Source organism: Phyllobates terribilis, unplaced genomic scaffold, assembly GCF_046119375.1.
Source record: "Phyllobates terribilis strain yellow unplaced genomic scaffold, ASM4611937v1 Scaffold_11__3_contigs__length_659146591, whole genome shotgun sequence".
Classification (NCBI taxonomy): Eukaryota; Metazoa; Chordata; class Amphibia; order Anura; family Dendrobatidae; genus Phyllobates; species Phyllobates terribilis.
Window position 1 is genome coordinate 550,917,130 of NW_027362771.1, and position 20,546 is coordinate 550,937,675.

Below are 20,546 nucleotides of genomic sequence, written 5' to 3' on the forward strand. Positions count from 1 at the left end.
GTGGTAGATCGGATCACTCAGCTGGTTAACGAGGTACTTAGAGGAATGCTTTTCATTTAAACCTTCAACTGGTTTATTAAAAACATGCTTCATAAACCAGTACGATAACAAAATAGGAATGATAGGTAACATTCCTGGAAAAAGGGGCAACAAGGGAGGACAGGCAGGGGATTCTGACCTAAAACTAAAAATTGTCTTGAAAGGGGTTGCCCAATTTGGACACAACAGGGAGTCCTGATACAAGGACTCTCAGTGATCAAGAACCACCCAGTTATCAGTCAGTGTTCCATTTCTCTACAGCACCTCCACAGGGGAATTTAAGTATTGCATACTACCCATTAAAATCTATGAGCTGTCTTAGGAGGACTCCCCTTCTGTTAACCCAAAATGTCCTAATAACTCATTTGAAAATGGGTTTTCTAGCCAGACATTCCCTATAATTAAACACTATGTACTGAAGTGGAAATGTTCGACCTGAATCTGATACTAGCAAATATCCATTAATATTAATATAGAGGGCAGGATTGAAATGAATTGCATCAGTTTTATTAAAAAAGCGGAGAATAAAGTGGATTATACATGGAAACTGAGAAAAATATAGAGCCTCCAAGATGACTCATAAATCACATTTATAACCCAGGTCTGCTGTGCAGGTCGTCGTGTAGACTTTCCTATGATATTGCTCACGGTTGGGTTTGTACATCAGTGTATTAGGCTGGGTTCAGATCCATAAAACCTTGGGAAAAGCCATGAGTGTGTGAAAGGAAGAATTACATGAAACCCTTCATGTGAACGCTCTCCCAACAGTCTATAGGGAAAGAATGAAGAGCGCTGGTCATATAGGACAGCAATGCTGTTTAGACGCAGGTAGACGGGATTCTTCATAGCTGAATTAGGACTGGACGTGACCTACATGTCGAATGTTCATATTAGCTGTCAGGACATGAGGTTCACATCAAGTTTTTTGTGTTAAATTAAATTTTGAAAACATTTTTGACTATGTTTTTTGTTTCTATATTACAATCTTTATTAAAAAAAAAAAATAGAAATCTTGCAATTTTTACACTGGCCACTGGTGTTTTTTTTTTAGACTCTAACTTACCGTTGCTTGCACATGTACATTAGCCACAATGAAGAGTCTCTGACTGTATATTTTGTATTGAAACATCTAATTAACATGTGCAAGGGTCTTTTTGAAGGGAGGGGCTGGGCTATGACATCGCCTATTGTGATTGGAGGATCTGGTGTTAGTAAGTGTATGTAGAAGCCGTTGTAATCCTGTCTGTGCTGATAAGGAGCCTGCTGTAAGTTCTTCCGGAAAGGACAAGAGGTGCGAGTCTAAAAAAAAAGCCCTAGTGGCCACTGTGAAAATTGCAAGATTACTAATTTGGTTTTTTTAACAAAAATTGTGATATGAAAAAAAAAAAGCCAAAAAATAAACAAAAACATATAACACAAAAACCTGATTTAAACTATAGATCATTTCAGGATGACACATTCCCTATTAAATATCCGCCAGCATTTCAGAGTCCCATTTTCAGTTAACACCTATATTTTGGAATAACCCTTGTACACTTGCCAGAATTTATTTACCTGGTCTAAATGTCGCTGTTCTCCTGAATCCGGCGCTGTTTTTCTTTTGTTCCTGCGACTCTCCATTTCTGAGATATGGCCTCTTTTTCCCTATATATAAAGCTAGTGGACAACTGGGTGTGGTCCACAAAGAAGACGCCTACACAAAAAACTGAAGACAAGCCCACTTGGCTAACAAGACTAGGTTTATATAAAGGGGAAAGAGGCCATATCTCAGGAACGGAAAGGTGCAGGAACAAAAGAAAAACAGCGCCGGATTCAGGAGAACAGCGGCATTCATACCAGGTACAAAAGACCCCAACATATTTATGGCAAGTGACGGGTCCCCTACTGAGAATGTCAGGCAGTGCTTGCTTTAATATGTATGGAAATAAGATTCTCTGCATAAAAACTAAGAAGGGATGTGAGGATTTTTTTTTCCATAGTTGTTCTTTAATATATGCATGTTGACTAATAGGGAAGTCATAAAAATGGCATCTCATCATAACCCTGGGGCTATCCTGCCATGGGAATGTACCGAATTATACAATATGTGTAACCCAGTGCAGCCATGACATGATGCCGACCGAAGGCTGCAGGAAACATTATACCGCCGCAAAACCGTTCACTGCAACAGAAGCCGACAGCTGAACTTTATTATTTACTATGGAAGCATGATTTAGCAAGAGGCGTCCTCTACCCCCTACTCGAATTAAAAAAAGTCCCCCGATGACCATACATTGTGCTCAACTTATTAAAGGCTAAGCATGGGGACAATGATGGTATCTACCATGTATAAAGCATTTACCTCTAAATTGTGGCACCCTCTTGTTTTAGAGAGATACTTATAGCAATTATATGTATTGCACCTTGGTGGTGATCACACAGGTCACACAGCCTTAAAGGGATTTTCTGGTATTATATGAATAATGCTTAAAGGGATTGTAAGGGATGTAAAAAGATCTAAAAATGACACTGATGTTCTTAAAACAATAAAATGAGGCAGTCACCAGCTGTAACCCCCATAATAGATCTCCAGTTGACTGCTCCGGTGACTGGAATGGTTCATTATCAGATGATGTCACCCGACCACAGCCTCCAATCACAGACCTCAGTGGTCACATGACCAAAGACAAGACCATTTATGGTCGAGGTGACGACCACAGGAGGGTTAGAGTAGGGGAGTATGCTTCAGATTAAAACTTTAAAAACTTCCCTGCTGTTTCCAGAATTTTACATGTTGGACAACCCCTTCAAATCGCTCTATAAAGTTCTGCAGTTTCCTAATAGGCTTTGTGTTTCAATTCTCCATTTTCAAGATATTCTTTACAGTCAGTGAATCCTGTACCAGTCGGTGACTTGTTTTTGTTCAAGATTATTGTGCTTGTTGTTTGTTATGTATACCCCTTTTTCACATATAAAGCGCCATGGAATAAATGGCGCTATAAAAATAATAATAATAATGAGAACAAAATCCTATGTATATGCACACACTGCATTATTGAGCTGACAGAGCATTGCCTAGACCGGATATAATTGTATCCACTTCTCAGCTGAGAACAGAACTCTCACAGCTGCTGGGCTCGTTACAGTGTATCAGTACAGATTATCAGCCTGTAGACCAACAGACTGGTTATTCCGATTCCTAAATCTAGCAGCCATGGGAGCATGATGTGATTAGGATAGTTGCCAACTGTCTCGAATTTTCCCGACTTCTCGGGTCAAACGAGGTGGACGGGTGGAATCGTCGGTAAAAGTCCTAAGAAATGCCGGATTCGGTGAAGTCTTCATCCCCTGACTGTAAACAATGAATATTTTTATTCACTTCATATTCTGAAAATTACTAAAAATCAAAACAAGTAAATGATAAAGTTATATTAATTTTTAATTATACAACAATTGACCTTTAAAAATCGCTCCGTTCACATCTGATTTGGAGGATCCATCACAGGTTCCGCCAAATATATAGGATTAAGAGCAGAATGCTCTTTTTACTGGTAAAATGAAGGACAAAACGACAGAAACCCAATAGACCAGATTACAATCAGTGAGGTCCATTTGACAGCAGGAATAAGTGGCTGTTAGTCAACTCTGGTGGTGGCTCATGTCCCGCGAGGACCAAAGATCGTGCCAGACCATTCTTTCGCCTGACATGTGCCATCAGAGAAGAGTTAGGACTCCCCCATGCACATTACATGTTGGGTCCTAAGAAGTGCAAAATGATCTGCTGGTCCCTGGTCTAGTGGCCATGTCAGTAGTCTGTAGCTGCCGGATCAGTGTCCTGTGAACCTCCTCCTACCAGTGGCCGGCTCTTCTAATCAGCAGGTGTGGCTTGATGTCATGCGTGACATATGCATAACATTGTGCAGGTCATACTAATCAGGAAAAGCGCCAAAGGTGCTATCAGGTAGGAGTAGTTTCGCAGGGCTCTAATCTGGACCACTGATGTGGCCGTCCTATGAATCATTTTGCTCAACTCTATCGGCTGGTCTCACCATATATCAACCAGTTTGTCCGACATTTATCTGATGTGTATGGTTTCCTGTTTGGTCTAGGATCTGATATGGTAGAGTCCCCCCACTAACATAGTCATGTCTCCTTTCAGCTCAGACCAGCCTCGCTCTCTCTGGGTCTCCATCGGCCTCCTGGGCTCACACAGACTGTCTACAAGCCAACGAGCAATGCATTAGTGACCAGTCCTGCAGCTCCAGACTGCGCACACTGCGGCAATGTCTAGCGGGAAGGGATCGGGATGTCCTCCTATCCAGCCAGGAATGTAAGACTGCTCTTGAGGTGCTTCAGGAGAGTGCCCTCTACATGTGCCGCTGTCGAAGAGGAATGAAGAAGGAACTCCAGTGTCTACAAGTCTACTGGGGGATACATGCTGGCCTGACAGATGGTGAGAAGAAGTCTATACCTCCAAAAAATAAGCAGGCATGGCAGAGCCAAACCTCTAGAAGCATTTCTGTTATTGGAAGTCACCATTTCTCCAACATTGAGAGGAGTTGGGGTCTGTGTAGAGCTTTGTTGTCCATTTATGTTGTAGAAATGGACAAGTTAAACAGAGGCAGATTCCCCATTTAAGTACTGCCCAAGGTTCGTGGATGTCCACAGCTCCCTAGTCAGTTACAGTACACTCATACCTTGATAAATGCAATCTTATGTCTTATTCCAGAGAAATTCACATTTTTCTTAATATGTAAATGAGCTGTTGAGATCTATGAGCCTGACAGAGATCTCCCCGAGAATCTGCCTCCAGAGGAAAAAAAAAGTTAATGAAACCGAAATGCAAAAATAATTTTAGCCCCAAGAACATACATTTACTATTGGTGGTCAACCCCTTTAAGGCCGATTTCTACAAGTTAGAGGTTTTTGTTCACAACTGTATATTACAGAGGAGAGTGAAGATCATCACAAATTGTACATTGATCACAGTGAACATTGTGAAAGGTTGTGATAATTCTGATTTGTCTCCGCAGGGGATGAATTTTATGAGTCCTCACCATATGAACCAGTGACCTCCCGCTTGTCAGACATCTTTCGCCTTGCATCTATTAACTCCGGTGAGCAACACTAAAAGGACCACTTGTAAAAAATCCTTGTATTTAAAAAAATGAAGGCATCTCTAAAGTGTACATAAAAGGAAAAGTTTTCCAATTTCCTACTACACTTTGGCCTATGTTTACATGTCTGCCATTTTATGTGTCAGTCCTAAACCTTTTCTCGTTGGTTCGCAGCTCTGGGGCTATCCTTTACATGCAATGACCAGATATAAATTTACTTAAAAAAATTTATTTTCTATATATTAACCCTATGAATTTGTCAATTACATATAGACCTCCTCCAAAGTGACCATGTCATTTTTTTCAACTTTTTCCAAGAGTGTTGCACAAAACTATATTTTTGTGCAATTTTGACACAGACAAGTCGCAACCGTTTTTTTTGCACAATTTGCAACAAAAGCTGGCACAAGTTTATTAAAAAAAATTTGCCTCTTCTTCTATTGATTCCTCTCAGGGGTCATCATCTTTGCTCGCAGTCATTGAATGAAAACTTTATTGTTTATTTCCAGGAAATAACACTCTCTCCTGATTTCCTGATGCTTGCGTACATGCAGGAGTGATGCCGACTTTTGGAAGTTTGCTGCCATACTTGTTTTGTGCACTGCAGCTAAAATTTACTATTAATATGTGAGATACACATTAGGTGTGTCATAGATGACTTTCTAAAGCATGCGGGTGAGGTCAAACTGGCCAACCAGTTAGAAAAGCATCCTCCGATGGACCCAAGAGGGTCGCCTAATGGTATGACCATGGTGTCTGCCCAGTGAGAGGCCGTTGTTATTGCACACCAGATAATAAGTCATCTTGTCTATACATATTTAGTATTATTTTCTGAAGAATCTCCCTTATATTACATCCCACAGGCTCAGAGGCGGCCATCATGAAGCAAAATGCCTGCTTAGATGCAGCAAAGTTCTGCAACGTCAATGATGCATGCAAAAAATTACGCTCCAATTTCATCTCCGTCTGCAACACAATGGAGGATGTGCCATGTTTACGTCGTAAGTGCCACAAGAGCCTGCGTACTTTCATGGAGCGCATCCCTTCAAATCTGACCTACCCACTTCTGTTCTGTCCCTGTGGGGACAAGCCGTGTGCGGAGAGACGCCGCCAGACCACAGTGCCAAGCTGCTCCTTTAATCGCCCCGAAGTCCCCAACTGTTTGGAGGTGTGGGCCACCTGTAGACAGGAGCCAGTTTGCAGGTAAGGTGGCACGTTGTACACATGTAGCTATTTCAATGTTAATGTTCAACCCCTCGGTGTGTCTGGGATGCTGTTACTGACAGCTCAGTCGTTCAATCTAGTGCAGGGGCGTGCTGATGCTGTCAGTACTTTGAGTGACAGCTCAGTCATCCAGTCTGGTGCAAGGGCGTACTGACCTGTCAGTGTTTTGATTGACAGTTCAGCTGGCGAACCTGAAACTGGGAGGTTCTGTGCTTCCTTTAGGTGTGCTACTTAGCTGGGCTGTCAGTCCCAAATCTCTGCCAGTCGCACATTCAGCTCTGTGTGGAGAAGTGACTGGTCAATTCATCTGGCGGCTTACGCTTAGAAGCCGCTCACTGTTAGTACATACAGTACATGCAAAGTCACCGCAAAAGACATCAGAAGAGACACTTTAGGAAAAATACTGCCGGAGTTTTCTTGAAGTGTGTTTTGCAAAACTCAGTAGATATGCTGGCATCTGAAAGACGTCGTGTGCACATACCCTTACACTGTAGACCTTCCACATGGAAATCCAGATAGAAAATCTGCTGCATTTTCACTGTGCGCGAACGTGGGCTTATTGAAGAAACAGCGTCTTAGGAAAGGTGGAGCCATAGAGGAGGAATCTCCGCTGATCCTAAAGTGATGGCATAGCTTAGGAATACGTTATCATTTGATAAGATGATAATACCCCTTTGCCCCCAGGGACTTTGTATGTCACCCTCCATAGTCAGTTCACATGGATGTTAACACAATTCCTTACTGTATGAGGCTATGTTCACACATTGCGCGTTTTCAGCGTTTCTTTTCTGCAGCAAAACCTGATCTCTTGCTAGAGAGGTTTGTGCAGGATTTTGATTGGCTTTTTCCTTGTTTTTTGGTGCATTTTTACTGCATTTTTCAGGATCCCAAAGTTCAGATTTGCTACCACCACAGAAGTATGAACACAGGTCACCAATGCAAGACTTACAGTCATATGAAAAAGTTAGGGCACCCCTATTAATCTTAAGCTTAATGTTTTATAAAAATTGGTGTTTTTGCAACAGCTATTTCAGTTTGATCTATGTAATAACTGTTGGACACAGTAATGTTTCTGCCTTGAAATGAGGTTTATTGTACTAACAGAAAATGTGCAATCTGCATTCAAACAAAATTTGACAGGTGCATAAGTATGGGCACCCTTATCATTTTCTTGTTTTAAATACTCCTACCTACTTTTTACTGACTTACTAACACACTTTTTTTTGTTTTGTAACCTCATTGAGCTTTGAACTTCATAGCCAGGTGTATGCAATCATGAGAAAAGCTACTTAAAGTGGCCACTTGCAAGTTGTTCTCCTGTTTGAATCTCCTCTGAAGAGTGGCATCATGGGCTCCTCAAAACAACTGTCAAATGATCTGAAAACAAAGATTATTCAACATAGTTGTTCAGGGGAAGGATACAAAAAGCTGTCTCAGAGATTTAACCTGTCAGTTTCCACTGTGAGGAACATAGTAAGGAAATGGAAGAACACAGGGACAGTTCTTGTTAAGGCTAGAAGTAGCAGGCTAAGAAAAACATCAGAAAGGCAGAGAAGAAGAATGGTGAGATCAGTCAAGGACAATCCTCAGACCACCTCCAGAGAGCTGCAGCATCAACTTGCTGCAGATGGTGTGTCACTGTGCATCGGTCAACTATACAACGCACTTTGCACAAGGAGAAGCTGTATGGGAGAGTGATGCGAAAGAAGCCGTTTCTGCAAGCACGCCACAAACAGAGTCGGCTGAGGAATGCAAAAGCACATTTGGAGAAGCCAATTTCTTTTTGGAAGAAGGTCCTGTGGACTGATGAAACCAAGATTGAGTTGTTTGGTCATACAAAAAGGCATTATGCATGGCAGCAAAAAAACACAGCATTCCAAGAAAAACACTTGCTACCCACAGTAAAATTTGGTGGAGGTTCCATCATGCTTTGGGGCTGTGTGGCCAATGCCGGCACTGGGAATCTTGTTAAAGTTGAGGGACGCATGGATTCCACTCAGTATCAGCAGATTCTTGACAATAATGTTCAAGAATCAGTGATAAAGTTGAAGTTACGCAGGGGATGGATCTTTCAGCAAGACAATAATCCAAAATCCAAATCTACTCAGGCATTCATGCAGGCATTCATGCAGAGGAACAATTACAATGTTCTGGAATGGCCATCCCAGTCCCCAGACCTGAATATCATTGAACATCTGTGGGATCATTTGAAGAGGGCTGTCCATGCTCGGCGACCATCAAACTTAACTGAACTGGAATTGTTTTGTAAAGAGGAATGGTCAAAAATACCTTCATCCAGGATCCAGGAAATCATTAAAAGCTACCGGAAGCGACTAGAGGCTGTTATTTTTGGAAAAGGAAGATCTACTAAATATTAATGTCACTTTTCTGGTGAGGTGCCCATACTTATGCACCTGTCAAATTTTGTTTGAATGCAGATTGCACATTTTCTGTTAGTACAATAAGCCTCATTTCAAGGCAGAAACATTACTGTGTCCAACAGTTATTACATATATCAAACTGAAATAGCTGTTGCAAAAACACCAATTTTTATAAAACATTAAGCTTAAGATTAATAGGGGTGCCCAAACTTTTTCATATAACTGTATGTGAAACCATATTAACCAGAATTTCAAATGTAACAGTGGGGGGATGTGAATTGTTCAGGAATAGTTTTTCTAAGACATTGGCAGTGCATAGAGTTTGTAGAACACTATTTATTTTCAAACTATGGTCTGCCAGTGACCTGCTCAGTCATTGTTCAATTTCACACCTCCCTGAGCCACAGGTTTTGATCAATCTCACACCTAGCTCAGCCCATATCACAAATTTAATTAAACTGTACTATCCAAGCTGCCATCTCAGTGACCAAGACAAGATGGTAAAATCACAAAAATAAATGAGTTTCACATACTGCTCTACTTGCTTTTTTTCACTAAAAATGCAGGAAAACCTGTTAGCTATGTTCACACTATGCGTTTTTTCAGTGTTTTTGCACCACCCATTACCTCCAATAGGTGAAAAACGCGGAAAAAACGGTGAAAGAAGTGACATGCTCTATTCTGCAAAAGAACGTGCAAAGCACAAAATACTGATCAAACAAAAACCAAGGTGTGTGCATGAGATTTCTGAATCTCATAGACTTTGCTGGTACTGTAAAACGCAGCAGAAAATTTGCAATGTGTGAACATAGCTAAAACTTTGTCAAAAAACTCCTTCTGTAAAGATTCCCCCCAATTATAACATGACAAACCTAATATCAGTATTGGACAGCTGCCAATTGGCATCATTACTGTAAAGTGGCACAATATATACAGCAATAAATAGGAACATGCCTCATTATACTCTGACTTCATTCATAGTCATGCCTCCTCCACGTCTTGTTTCTAGTGATATGTACCTATTTCCACCATTCTTACTCATATCCATAAATTTACTGTCATGAGTAATGCTGTACATCTGAAATGGGGTGTTCCAGCTAGAAAATAAAATATTCTAATGCATGTAAAGTTAAAAAAAATGCTAAAATTATAATCATATGTTTAAATTAGGCAAAACCTAATCTCAAGATATCAGCTCAACTTTTGAAATAACCCCCTAGACCTTAAGTGGGCAGCATGGTGACTCAGTGGTTAGCACTCTTACTTTGCAGTGCTGGGGTCCTGGGTTCAAATCCCACCAAGGAAACATCTGCAAAGGAGTTTGTATGTTCTCCCTGTTTTTTTATTGGTTTCCTCCGGGGTCTCTGGTTTCCTCCCACACCCCAAAGACATACTGATAAGGAATGTAGCTTGTGAGCCCCAATGGGGACAGTGATGATGTCTGTGGAATTAATGGCGCTATATACAGTACAGACCAAAAGTTTGGACACACCTTCTCATTTAAAGATTTTTCTGTATTTTCATGACTATAAAAATTGTACATTCACACTGAAGGCATCAAAACTATGAATTAACACATGTGGAATTATATACTTAACAAAAAAGTGTGAAACAACTGAAAATATGTCTTATATTCTAGGTTCTTCAAAGTAGCCACCTTTTGCTTTGATGACTGCTTTGCACACTCTTGGCATTCTCTTGATGAGCTTCAAGAGGTAGTCACCGGAAATGGTTTTCACTTCACAGGTGTGCCCTGTCAGGTTTAATAAGTGGGATTTCTTGCCTTATAAATGGGGTTGGGACCATCAGTTGTGATGTGCAGAAGTCTTGTGGATACACAGCTGATAGTCCTACTGAATAGACTGTTAGAATTTGTATTATGGCAAGAAAAAAGCAGCTCAGTAAAGAAAAACGAGTGGCCATCATTACTTTAAGAAATGAAGGTCAGTCAGTGCGAAAAATTGGGAAAACTTTGAAAGTGTCCCCAAGTGCAGTTGCAAAAAACATCAAGCGCTACAAAGAAACTGGCTCACATGAGGACCGCCCCAGGAAAGGAAGACCAAGAGTCACCTCTGCTTCTGAGGATAAGTTTATCCGAGTCACCAGCCTCAGAAATCACAGGTTAACAGCAGCTCAGATTAGAGACCAGGTCAATGCCACACAGAGTTCTAGCAGCAGACACATCTCTACAACAACTGTTAAGAGGAGACTTTGTTCAGCAGGTCTTCATGGTAAAATAGCTGCTAGGAAACCACTGCTAAGGACAGGCAACAAGCAGAAGAGACTTGTTTGGGCTAAAGAATACAAGGAATGGACATTAGACGAGTGGAAATCTGTGCTTTGGTCTGATGAGTCCAAATTTGAGATCTTTGGTTCCAACCACCGTGTCTTTGTGCGACGCAGAAAAGGTGAACGGTTGGACTCTACATGCCTGGTTCCCACCGTGAAGCATGGAGGAGGAGGTGTGATGGTGTGGGGGTGCTTTGCTAGTGACACTGTTGGGGATTTATTCAAAATTGAAGGCATACTGAACCAGCATGGCTACCAGAGCATCTTGCAGCGGCATGCTATTCCATCCGGTTTGCGTTTAGTTGGACCATCATTTATTTTTCAACAGGACAATTGTGGCACCCTGCTGTTCACAGGTACCACAGGACCCAAAAGGTTGCATGGACGGACTTCTCCACAAGAGGCCCTCATTACATACAAACACCTCCACCCTTCCACCTCATACCACCAGAGGGAGCCCGGATAGGGATATATATATATGGAGGGTGGAGCCAGGCAGTGGAAGGAGTCAGAAGTTCAGTTAGTCTGAGGAGAGCATGCTGACACTGAGAGCAGCAAAAACGCAGCACGTCTGCTGCCGTATTGAGGGCCCCGAGTGTGGCCGAAGGAAAAGAGGAGAGGAGAGAGGAGTTGAGGGTGCAGAGGAGCATTATAGGCTCACCCCCGAGTATACAAACCGGACACCGGGTCCGCGCCTACAGGGTCCTTTATACCCAGTAGGGATCACCGGCATTACAGGAGGACTACAAGTCCCTGGCCGACCTGAAGCTAAACCCATTACAGGACCAGGAACCACAAAGGCCCCGACGCCCAGGGATAGTGGTTGCCAGCGAAGGTCCTACTACCAAGCGACAGGTGAAGGAACAGCACGACACAGAAGCTAGGCCCAGTTGCAGGCTGGCCAGGAGCATACAGAGAGGCAGACATGGACCAGGAGACCTTATACCCGCTCACTGGGGAGAAGTCCTGAAGTGCACCCTTCCTACCGAGTACCCTGGACCGTACCTGACATCCGCACCAGTAAAGGTATTGAAGCGAATCCCCTGTCTCTGTCAGTTACTCCTGCTGCGCCATCCCGACTGCACTACAAGCCCCAGCATCACCACCCACCATCACACTCTACACTGCCCTGAGGCCCGCTCCACCTGTGGGGAGCTGTTCCATCCTAGCTGCCTATCAACTGCCTCAGAGGTCTGCAGCAGCGCTGGTACAAATTATCAGAAACCATAGGTGGCGTCACAATCAAACTACAAATCCCATATAAACTATCCCCTTTTTGTTGACCGCCCTGGGCCATGCACCAGGTCAGCCACTGTGACATATTTCCCCCCCAGCATCCATAGGCCCGGCTGCCGAGTACCCCATTGCCCTGGGGATGCATCACAATGACCCCAAACACACCTCCAGGCTGTGTAAGGGCTATTTGACCAAGAAGGAGAGTGATGGGGTGCTACGCCAGATGACCTGGCCTCCACAGTCACCAGACCTGAACCCAATCGAGATGGTTTGGGGTGAGCTGGACCGCAGAGTGAAGGCAAAAGGGCCAACAAGTGCTAAACATCTCTGGGAACTCCTTCAAGATTGTTGGAAGACCATTTCCGGTGACTACCTCTTGAAGCTCATCAAGAGAATGCCAAGAGTGTGCAAAGCAGTCATCAAAGCAAAAGGTGGCTACTTTGAAGAACCTAGAATATAAGACATATTTTCAGTTGTTTCACACTTTTTTGTTAAGTATATAATTCCACATGTGTTAATTCATAGTTTTGATGCCTTCAGTGTGAATGTACAATTTCCATAGTCATGAAAATACAGAAAAATCTTTAAATGAGAAGGTGTGTCCAAACTTTTGGTCTGTACTGTAAGGGTATGTGCACACGATGCAGAAATGAAGCAGAAAATTTCTGCATCATTTCTGCATCTCCCTGGCAGAAAAAACGCATGCAGATTGTGCATGCGTTTTTCCTGCAGAATACATGCGGATCCACATGCAGATTCACATGCGTTTCCGCATGCAGATTGACAAGCGCTTTCCAGGCGATGTTAGCATCACCTGGAAAGTGCTTGATAACTAGGTCACACTATATAAATCCATGCAAACAGCATGGATTTATACAGTGTGAACCGAGAGAGTGTATATACTTACCTCCGATGGCCCGCGCTGTCCTGCTCACTCCGTTCTCCCGGCTGCCGGCAACTTTGAATTGAAAGACCTGCCGACGTCAGCGTCACGTGACCCGTCACATGACTCTGACGTCACCGCAGGTCCTACAACTCACTGCAAGTGCCGGGAACCAAGCGGGAGCGCTGCGCGGGCCGACAGAAGGTAAGAATACATTTATTTTTTATTTTATTCTTCTTTTTACAGCTTTTTTAATGATACCTGGGTGTGGATGAGACTCTCCTCTCCTCCACACCCGGGTACCATCCGCACATTAGAACGCACCAATTACGCAAGTACAAATGCTGTCTTGCGGAATTGGCGCGTTCTAATGCAAGTCAATGGCGGCGAAATCGCCGCGTTTCCGCAAAATTAATTGACATGCTGCGGATTTTTGACCGCAGCGTTAACGCTGCGGAAAAATCCGCATCATGGGCACAGCACATGCGGATTTCCATTGGGGAACATTGCTTCCCTTCTACCATGCGTTTTTCATGCGTTTCCGCGGCGTTTACGCAACTGCAAAAACGCCGCGGAAACGCATGAAATACGCATCGTGTGAACACAGCCTAAGTGCGTAAAATAATAAATAAAAACAAAATGAGCAAACACCCTGTTTTAAGTAAATAAATAGTAATAGTACAAGTAAATAACATAGGGTACTCAGTTAACACTATTTTGATCAAAAAAGTATAAAAGCCATCCCACCACAACAAGGTGTACCCAATCAGGATGGCACTATCTCTAGTATTAGACCTCAAAATAGATGGAGCTGAGCTAGAGCTACGCCCGACTGTTCAGACACCTGCCCATGGGAAGCTATATAAACAAAATGCCCAGCCCAAAAAGGGGAGCCACACCCCAGGTTTATACAAAGTACAAAAAAATAAAACAAAACCAAAGAAATGAGCCGGAACATATGTAGGTATAAGTGTAATGTGTAGGTGCAAATTCACACTGTGACCATTTTAAACAAACAGAACCTTAGGATAAAAATGGTCACAGTGTGAATTAGCACCTACACATTATACTTATACCAACATATGTTCCGGCTCATTTCTTTGGTTTTGTTCAACTTTTGATACGCAAAAGAGCCTCCTTCAACCTCTCCTATGCCAATGAAGTCTATAAAGTGGGTAGGTCTTCTGGCTCATTTTAATAGCTAAACTAGCCTCCTTCTATGCCATGGCTAACTCTGATGGTGGGAACTGGCTTTGCTATTCCAATGAGCAAGTCCGTCAGCCCCCTTCGTACACATCACCAATAAACAGAGTGGATAGGACGTTTCCTCTAGTGTCAAAACAAAATTGGAAGTTGAGCTTCCAAGATGGGTCCCGACTCCTGACATCTCAAGATCTTGCCAGCTTTTCTTTTTTTAGTTTACGTACATAGGTAGGTTTCATTCTTTTTTTATAATGGCCAAATATTACAAATAATAGACACAAAAATCGAGGTATGAAACAACAAATTTAAATAGATAATAAAATTATTAAGTAATTCCACAATTACAAAAAAATAAATCAAAAATGCTAGAAGACATAGTCTATAATATAGGAGAAACCAGACTAAAAGGACTAAAAAGACATACATAGGAGAAAGGAAACAGGTAATATAATAGGGCACATAAAAAAGCCTCCAATTACAGAGACAAAAACATCCCCGCCCCCTATCAATACAGGTCATGTTAAAAGTTATATCCATATGGCTTCAATAAAAGTGTTTGCCTCATATTAGATAGTAGATATATCAAATGCATAATATATCCAAACACAGGGAATTATAGATGACACCCACACAGGAAGCCAAAGCAGTAAATAGATATAGCAATAATCAAAGGGTTAAGAGTGTAAAACAGAAAGCCTTAGAGGTCGTCTATAACCTTGATGCATGTTTCACCAACACTAGGCTTCATCAGGAGGTGTGATAGAAAGTATGACCCCATCTGTCTCATCCCTCCTCTTCGTGTTTCTTCTCCCATCAGTACAATATTTAATATGTGGATCCTCGCAGGACAAAGAAATCCACATTAGGCTTTTAACATTTTATAATTTCCATAGTGTATATTATGAATCATTATATTGTCTTTTTATCACATCTAGGTCCAGATTGGCGGATTTTGTTACTAACTGTCAGAGTTCTCCTCAGTCTGTGAGCGGCTGTGTACGAGATAACTATGCAGCCTGTCTCGGGGCATATGCCGGGCTCATTGGTGAGTTTCTGGCTTTCTGGCTTCTTGCTCTTGCTTCAGTGGGCATTACCAATTTCCGTAATCCATTATTGGTTGCCTTTGTATTTTTCTCTTAGGATATGATGTAGCTCTGAACTTCCTAGACTCGGATCCACATTCAGTTTCCATAGGACCTTGGTGCTCTTGTAGTGGAAGTGGTGATCAGGAATCTATGTGTGAACTGTACTTGAAAGAGTTTACACAGAACCGCTGCCTACGTGAGTGGGGATACGGAAAGAGCAGATACTTATTTTACCTGCCAGACCAAACAATCAAAATCTTGTGATATGTTATAGATACGTGAGGGATCTCAGACCATCATTAATTCTTTACTGATTTCTCCTTTAAGTGCAGAATATCCATTAGATAAAACACCGGTGTAATCAGCACACCGTATCATGCCCTCCTTACATGCAAGGCTCGGATACACAAACATTTTTAAATGCATGTCTCAGATGGATTGCGATTGATCGAAGTAACATTGACCCTCATGATAATTCAATCTTGTATATGCACCAGCATTAGAAATGCATGAAAGAGCGTGGTCCGATAAAATGTGTTTGTGAATGCATTGTCTCTAGATTTGCTCTTTTGTAGATGATTAATTTACTGTCGGGAAACGGATGATACAAAGGAGATATCTCAAGTGGATAGTAGGGGTCTGATAACTCAGTGTGGATATTTACTAGATAGATAGAGATAAATACTAACATTTCACATTATATCTCTAGGAAATGCCATCTATGCCTTTGGGAATGGTACAGATATTGTGCACAAGCAGAACACCCCTCGTCCTGCCCTCACTACCATTTCTCCTCGGACTGAGAAGAGACACGTTCTCCCAGATAACCAGAGCGATAGTAACACACAGTATGAGATAAACCCAGACATCTGTGATTCAATCCAGGTAAGAGCCAAAACCTGTGACATATGGTAGTTGATCCCACATATCTCCTAACTTTGAAAGTTAGGAAAGAGGGACACATACAGAGGGACGCAGAAATGTTTCTTCTAGTGAGGCCCATTAGTGGCCCTTTTCACAGTATGACATCACTTTCATGGCCCCCACACTGCCCACCATACAAACTATATGATGCCCATTGATTCACCCCAAACACAGTATGATGTCCCGGCAGTAGATTCCCTCACACACAATATAGTGCCCACCGTCTCCGGCACAAGGTATGGGGACCTCTACATGTATTATTATGCCCCACAGCTCCCCATACATTATGATGCCCACTGCCCCCACATTATGATGCCCCAACCCACACTATGATGCCCCCACACAATATGATGCCATCACAGCCCCCACACAGTATATTTCTCTAAAAGCACCCTCAGACAGTATGATGCCCACTGCCTCCACATTAGAATACCCTCATACCCTGCCCACACAATCGCCCCTACACAGTGTGATGCCCCCACAGCATCCCCAAACAGTATAACGCTCGTATAGCCCCCACATAATGGTATAAAGCTGCTTCATTGACCACTAGACTGTATGATGCCATCACAGCCCGCATAATAACCCTCCCACAGCCCTCCAACACAGTATAATGCTCTCACAGTCCCCCACAGTATGATGTCCTTACAATCCACCCCCATGCACAATATGATCTGCCCTACAAGTATCCCGCTTGCATGTGTGTCCTGCTTCTCTGTATGAGGTGGTCTTTGCTGCCCAGTCACATGAATGGAGAATGTCACATGACCTGAAGGTTCTTCAGTATCTACATAGATTGAGCGGTGGAGCAAGGATCTGATGGTTCCCTGCTCCACCATTTTATTAAACTGTATCTGTGTACTAAGCAGAAGTAGGGGTTACATTCTTGGGACATAGAAATGACGCGCCCCCTGGGCCTGTGCTGCTGCTGCTGTGCAGGGGGAATACCCGGAGCCGGATCGCTGGGGGTTGTAGTTCTCCGTGGCGGTGACCCGGTCATTGCCCAGGGTGGTCAAACCAGTGGCAGTCTTAATGTAATAGCAAATGTCCGACTACGCCACCCGTGGATTGCGGTCAGTGGGGACCGCCGCTGCGCTGCCGACCGCTGAGGCTGATGTTGTTTGCGCAGCCGAGTATGGGATAACTCCCCACGGGAGAAGTATTGCCTCAGGGCAGCTAGTGTGGATAATGATGGGAGTGATGGTGCGAGGGTCCCAGTGCTAATGGTGCAGGAGCGGCAAGGAATCACAGAGACGGGAGGTGCAGTTTCCAAAGCTTTACTCACTGTTGTTGTTCAGATCACTTCGGCCAGCAGTGACCGCCCGAGCCGTGCTGCGTCCACCAGGTGAGGGACTCGGTCAACTCCCAGGCAATTCCAGAGTGCGGTTCAGAGCTCCCCTCTCTTCCTTTCTACTGGCCGTTCTCACCAGTGACCCACCTTTGTCCAGCTTCCTCGGGCCTTCTGTTGGTGAAACCTCTCTCCGGTTTCCCTGACCCTATGCGGTATGCCTTTCTGGTGGATGTAGTGAGGGGTCGCACCAAGATGTGGTGACAACCTCCGGTTTTGGCTGAGGATTAGTCGCCTCCACCAATTCGGGTTCCGGTACCCTGCTCTGCCAACCCTTCACCCAGTATCTCCTCTGGGAATATGGGGTTCCTTCTGCCTTCGTGTCTCTGGGCCTTTCTCTGTGTTCCTCGCCTCCTTTCTCCTCTGTTTCAGTTCCTTTCTTACTCTCCTTGCTGTTCCTTCTCTTCTCTCCCTCTCTGCTGTCTCAGGCCTCTACTCCAGGCCTGGCTCTGGAGCTGGGCCCAGACTGAGCCACAGCTCCCTGTCAGCCCTCTCTGGCTGAGCTCCTCTCTGAACTGACCACTGATCTAAGATGGTGCCCACCTTATATACCTCCTTCTATGTGTGAGCCCAGGTGACTAGCAACCAATGGGCTCCTATCTATGCCCAGAAACCCACCCCTATCTGCTCCTACACCACTGGGTTTTCCTCCCCCTCCCCACTCCAGCCAGGAACAGAAGCTGTCGTGCCTGCACTCTGTCTAGTGGGAGCACCGTTGGTCTGTTCCTCGGAAATGGGGTGTGTGTGGTGCATGCAGCCTACTGAGCCCCGGTCCACACTCCATCCTTACCCGGGAGTGGAATATCACACCTCTGGACTGAGGTGCAATACCCCTGTAGCAGCCGAGCCCTCGGGGTGCTACATTCCCCCCTGGTAAATCACAGCACGTCCTCGGGCTGGAAAAGAGCAAAGACAATTTAAACATACAAGTTTTTAGAATGCATTCGTATATAAGACAATAACTTTTCACTCATCCCTTTATGGGAGGTATTCTTCTCTTTTTAACGTTACTGGTACTCCTTTTCATAAAACATCTTGCTAATGCCACTGGAACTCTTTTAGCATATAAAACATCACATAAAACATTTGTATTATTATTCTAGCAGCATATAAAACTTTTCAATATAAAACTTTTTCAAGTAGAACATTCTTGAGTTCTGGCCGCTGTGCAACTTGCGACCAGGAAAAGGTGCAACAGTCTATTTAATCCTGAGGTAGACGTTGCGGTTTTTGTATAAAACCAGTAGGGGGCGCTTTAAGAAGCGCAACTATTTACAGGATGGCCGCTCTCAGTCCTCGGCCAGTGGGGATAAGGGAGTGGCTGCTCACAGTCCTCAGCCTGGTTAGGGATTAGGGGCACACAGGTAACAGTCCCTTTAATAACTCCACACTAGTCCCAACGGGGACCACACTTCAATCAGCAACAGTTCTTGTACCCTGACGGGTAACTATATACAGTTCCATTTTACCGTTTACTGGTAACGGTGTCCTCCTGATGCTTCTTCCTTGTACTCTTCAGACCCGTCCGGATCCTCAGGGTAGTCCATGTCTGGGCGGTACCGCAGCTCCTCCTCCGTGAGACGGTGGACATGGAGAGCATACAGTCCCTTTGCGCCCTTGTGCCGGGTGTAGGTGACCACGTCGCTGGGGTACAGGTCACGTCCGTGATGTCCCTCTGGCAGGTGGCTTTCAACGTCCCTTCTCGTGACGAAGATGTCGGTGTCAGCCTCCGGGTCTCTGATGAAGCCCCAGCCATGCTCCAGCTGGAACTTGACTACGGTCCCGGTTGCTCTGGGTCCGCGGATGGCGTGGGTGTCTTGTCGGGCCCTCCTCTTTTGCTCCGCGCTCCTGGCCTGGAGTCGCTGCTCCCTGATGCGCCTCTGCCGCCGCTCTCTTTCATAGGTGGCTAGCTGCTGACGGCAGCACTCCAGGCGCTGGACTTCTTCCGCCAGGGTCTCCTGGGTGAAGTCCATGAGGTTCTCCAGTGGGGTCCCATGCAAACTGGGCATCCTCCGGCAGGGGTGGAGCGATGTTGGCGAGCTCCGGGGCCGGGATCAGAGGCTCACTCAAGGGTCGCTCTTTCCGGAGACGGGGGTTGGCGAACTCCGGCGGCCATTCAAAGGGTAGCCCGTCCGGGCTGGTATGTTGGGCATACAGGTCCGCGCCCAAGGATGGCACTATGGGCTTCGGACGGGTGGCAGCGCCCGGGGGCACTCGGCCTTGCGACCAGGCCGGCGGTCGCTTGTCGGTCGTGCCCGGGGGTGGCTCCGCCAAGGTAGGGGGCGCTGGTGAGGCACCGGCGCCCGGGTGTGCTGGGCCTTGCGTCCTGGCTTGTGACGTTTCACGCTGTACGGCGCCAGGGTTCAGAGGGCACAGCGCGGGGCGGGGCGTGACGATGGTGCTTGCTGCCTGAGGCCTAGCTGGTGGCGGTGGAGGCGTGGTGTCAGGTACGGTCCCCGGGGCTTCGGGTCCCGCAACGGAGAGTGAGGGCAGGCTGGTGTTCCCCGGGCTTGGGGTGGTGGCGTCCCCATTACTTGCCTCAGTCTCCGTGGCCTCCTCCGCGGCGTCATCTGCAGCTGCTGGTCCCTCTTCTCCGCGCCCAGCAGTCAGCGCGTTGCCCGGTCCCGGCGGAGTCCTCTGCTGGTCACCTCCATGCTGCTGGGCCATCTCCTCTCTCCACCCGGCAAACACATCCCGCTGCGCCCGGACCATTCTCCTGTTCAGATCTTCCAGCGCTGCGCGCGCACGGTCCGGGTCTCTAGGCAGCTGGGCCAGCAGTTCCGTCAGGCTGCAGGGTGGTTCAGCTAGCAGCAGGCTGCGGGCCAGGGTGCTGGTGGG

General features: G+C 45.0%; 1 protein-coding gene across 2 annotated transcripts in view; it reads left to right on the top strand.

The window, feature by feature from the left end:
• GFRA2 (GDNF family receptor alpha 2) overlaps positions 1–20,546 on the top strand; it is a 94,026-nt gene that overhangs the window by 68,097 nt on the left and 5,383 nt on the right. For both annotated transcript variants that reach the window (XM_073654058.1, XM_073654057.1), the window contains exons 2-7: positions 4,178–4,471; positions 5,052–5,135; positions 5,999–6,338; positions 15,287–15,396; positions 15,492–15,632; positions 16,146–16,321. In XM_073654058.1, coding sequence (XP_073510159.1) covers positions 4,178–4,471; positions 5,052–5,135; positions 5,999–6,338; positions 15,287–15,396; positions 15,492–15,632; positions 16,146–16,321 — 1,145 coding nt within the window. The remainder of the gene's footprint in view (positions 1–4,177; positions 4,472–5,051; positions 5,136–5,998; positions 6,339–15,286; positions 15,397–15,491; positions 15,633–16,145; positions 16,322–20,546) is intronic.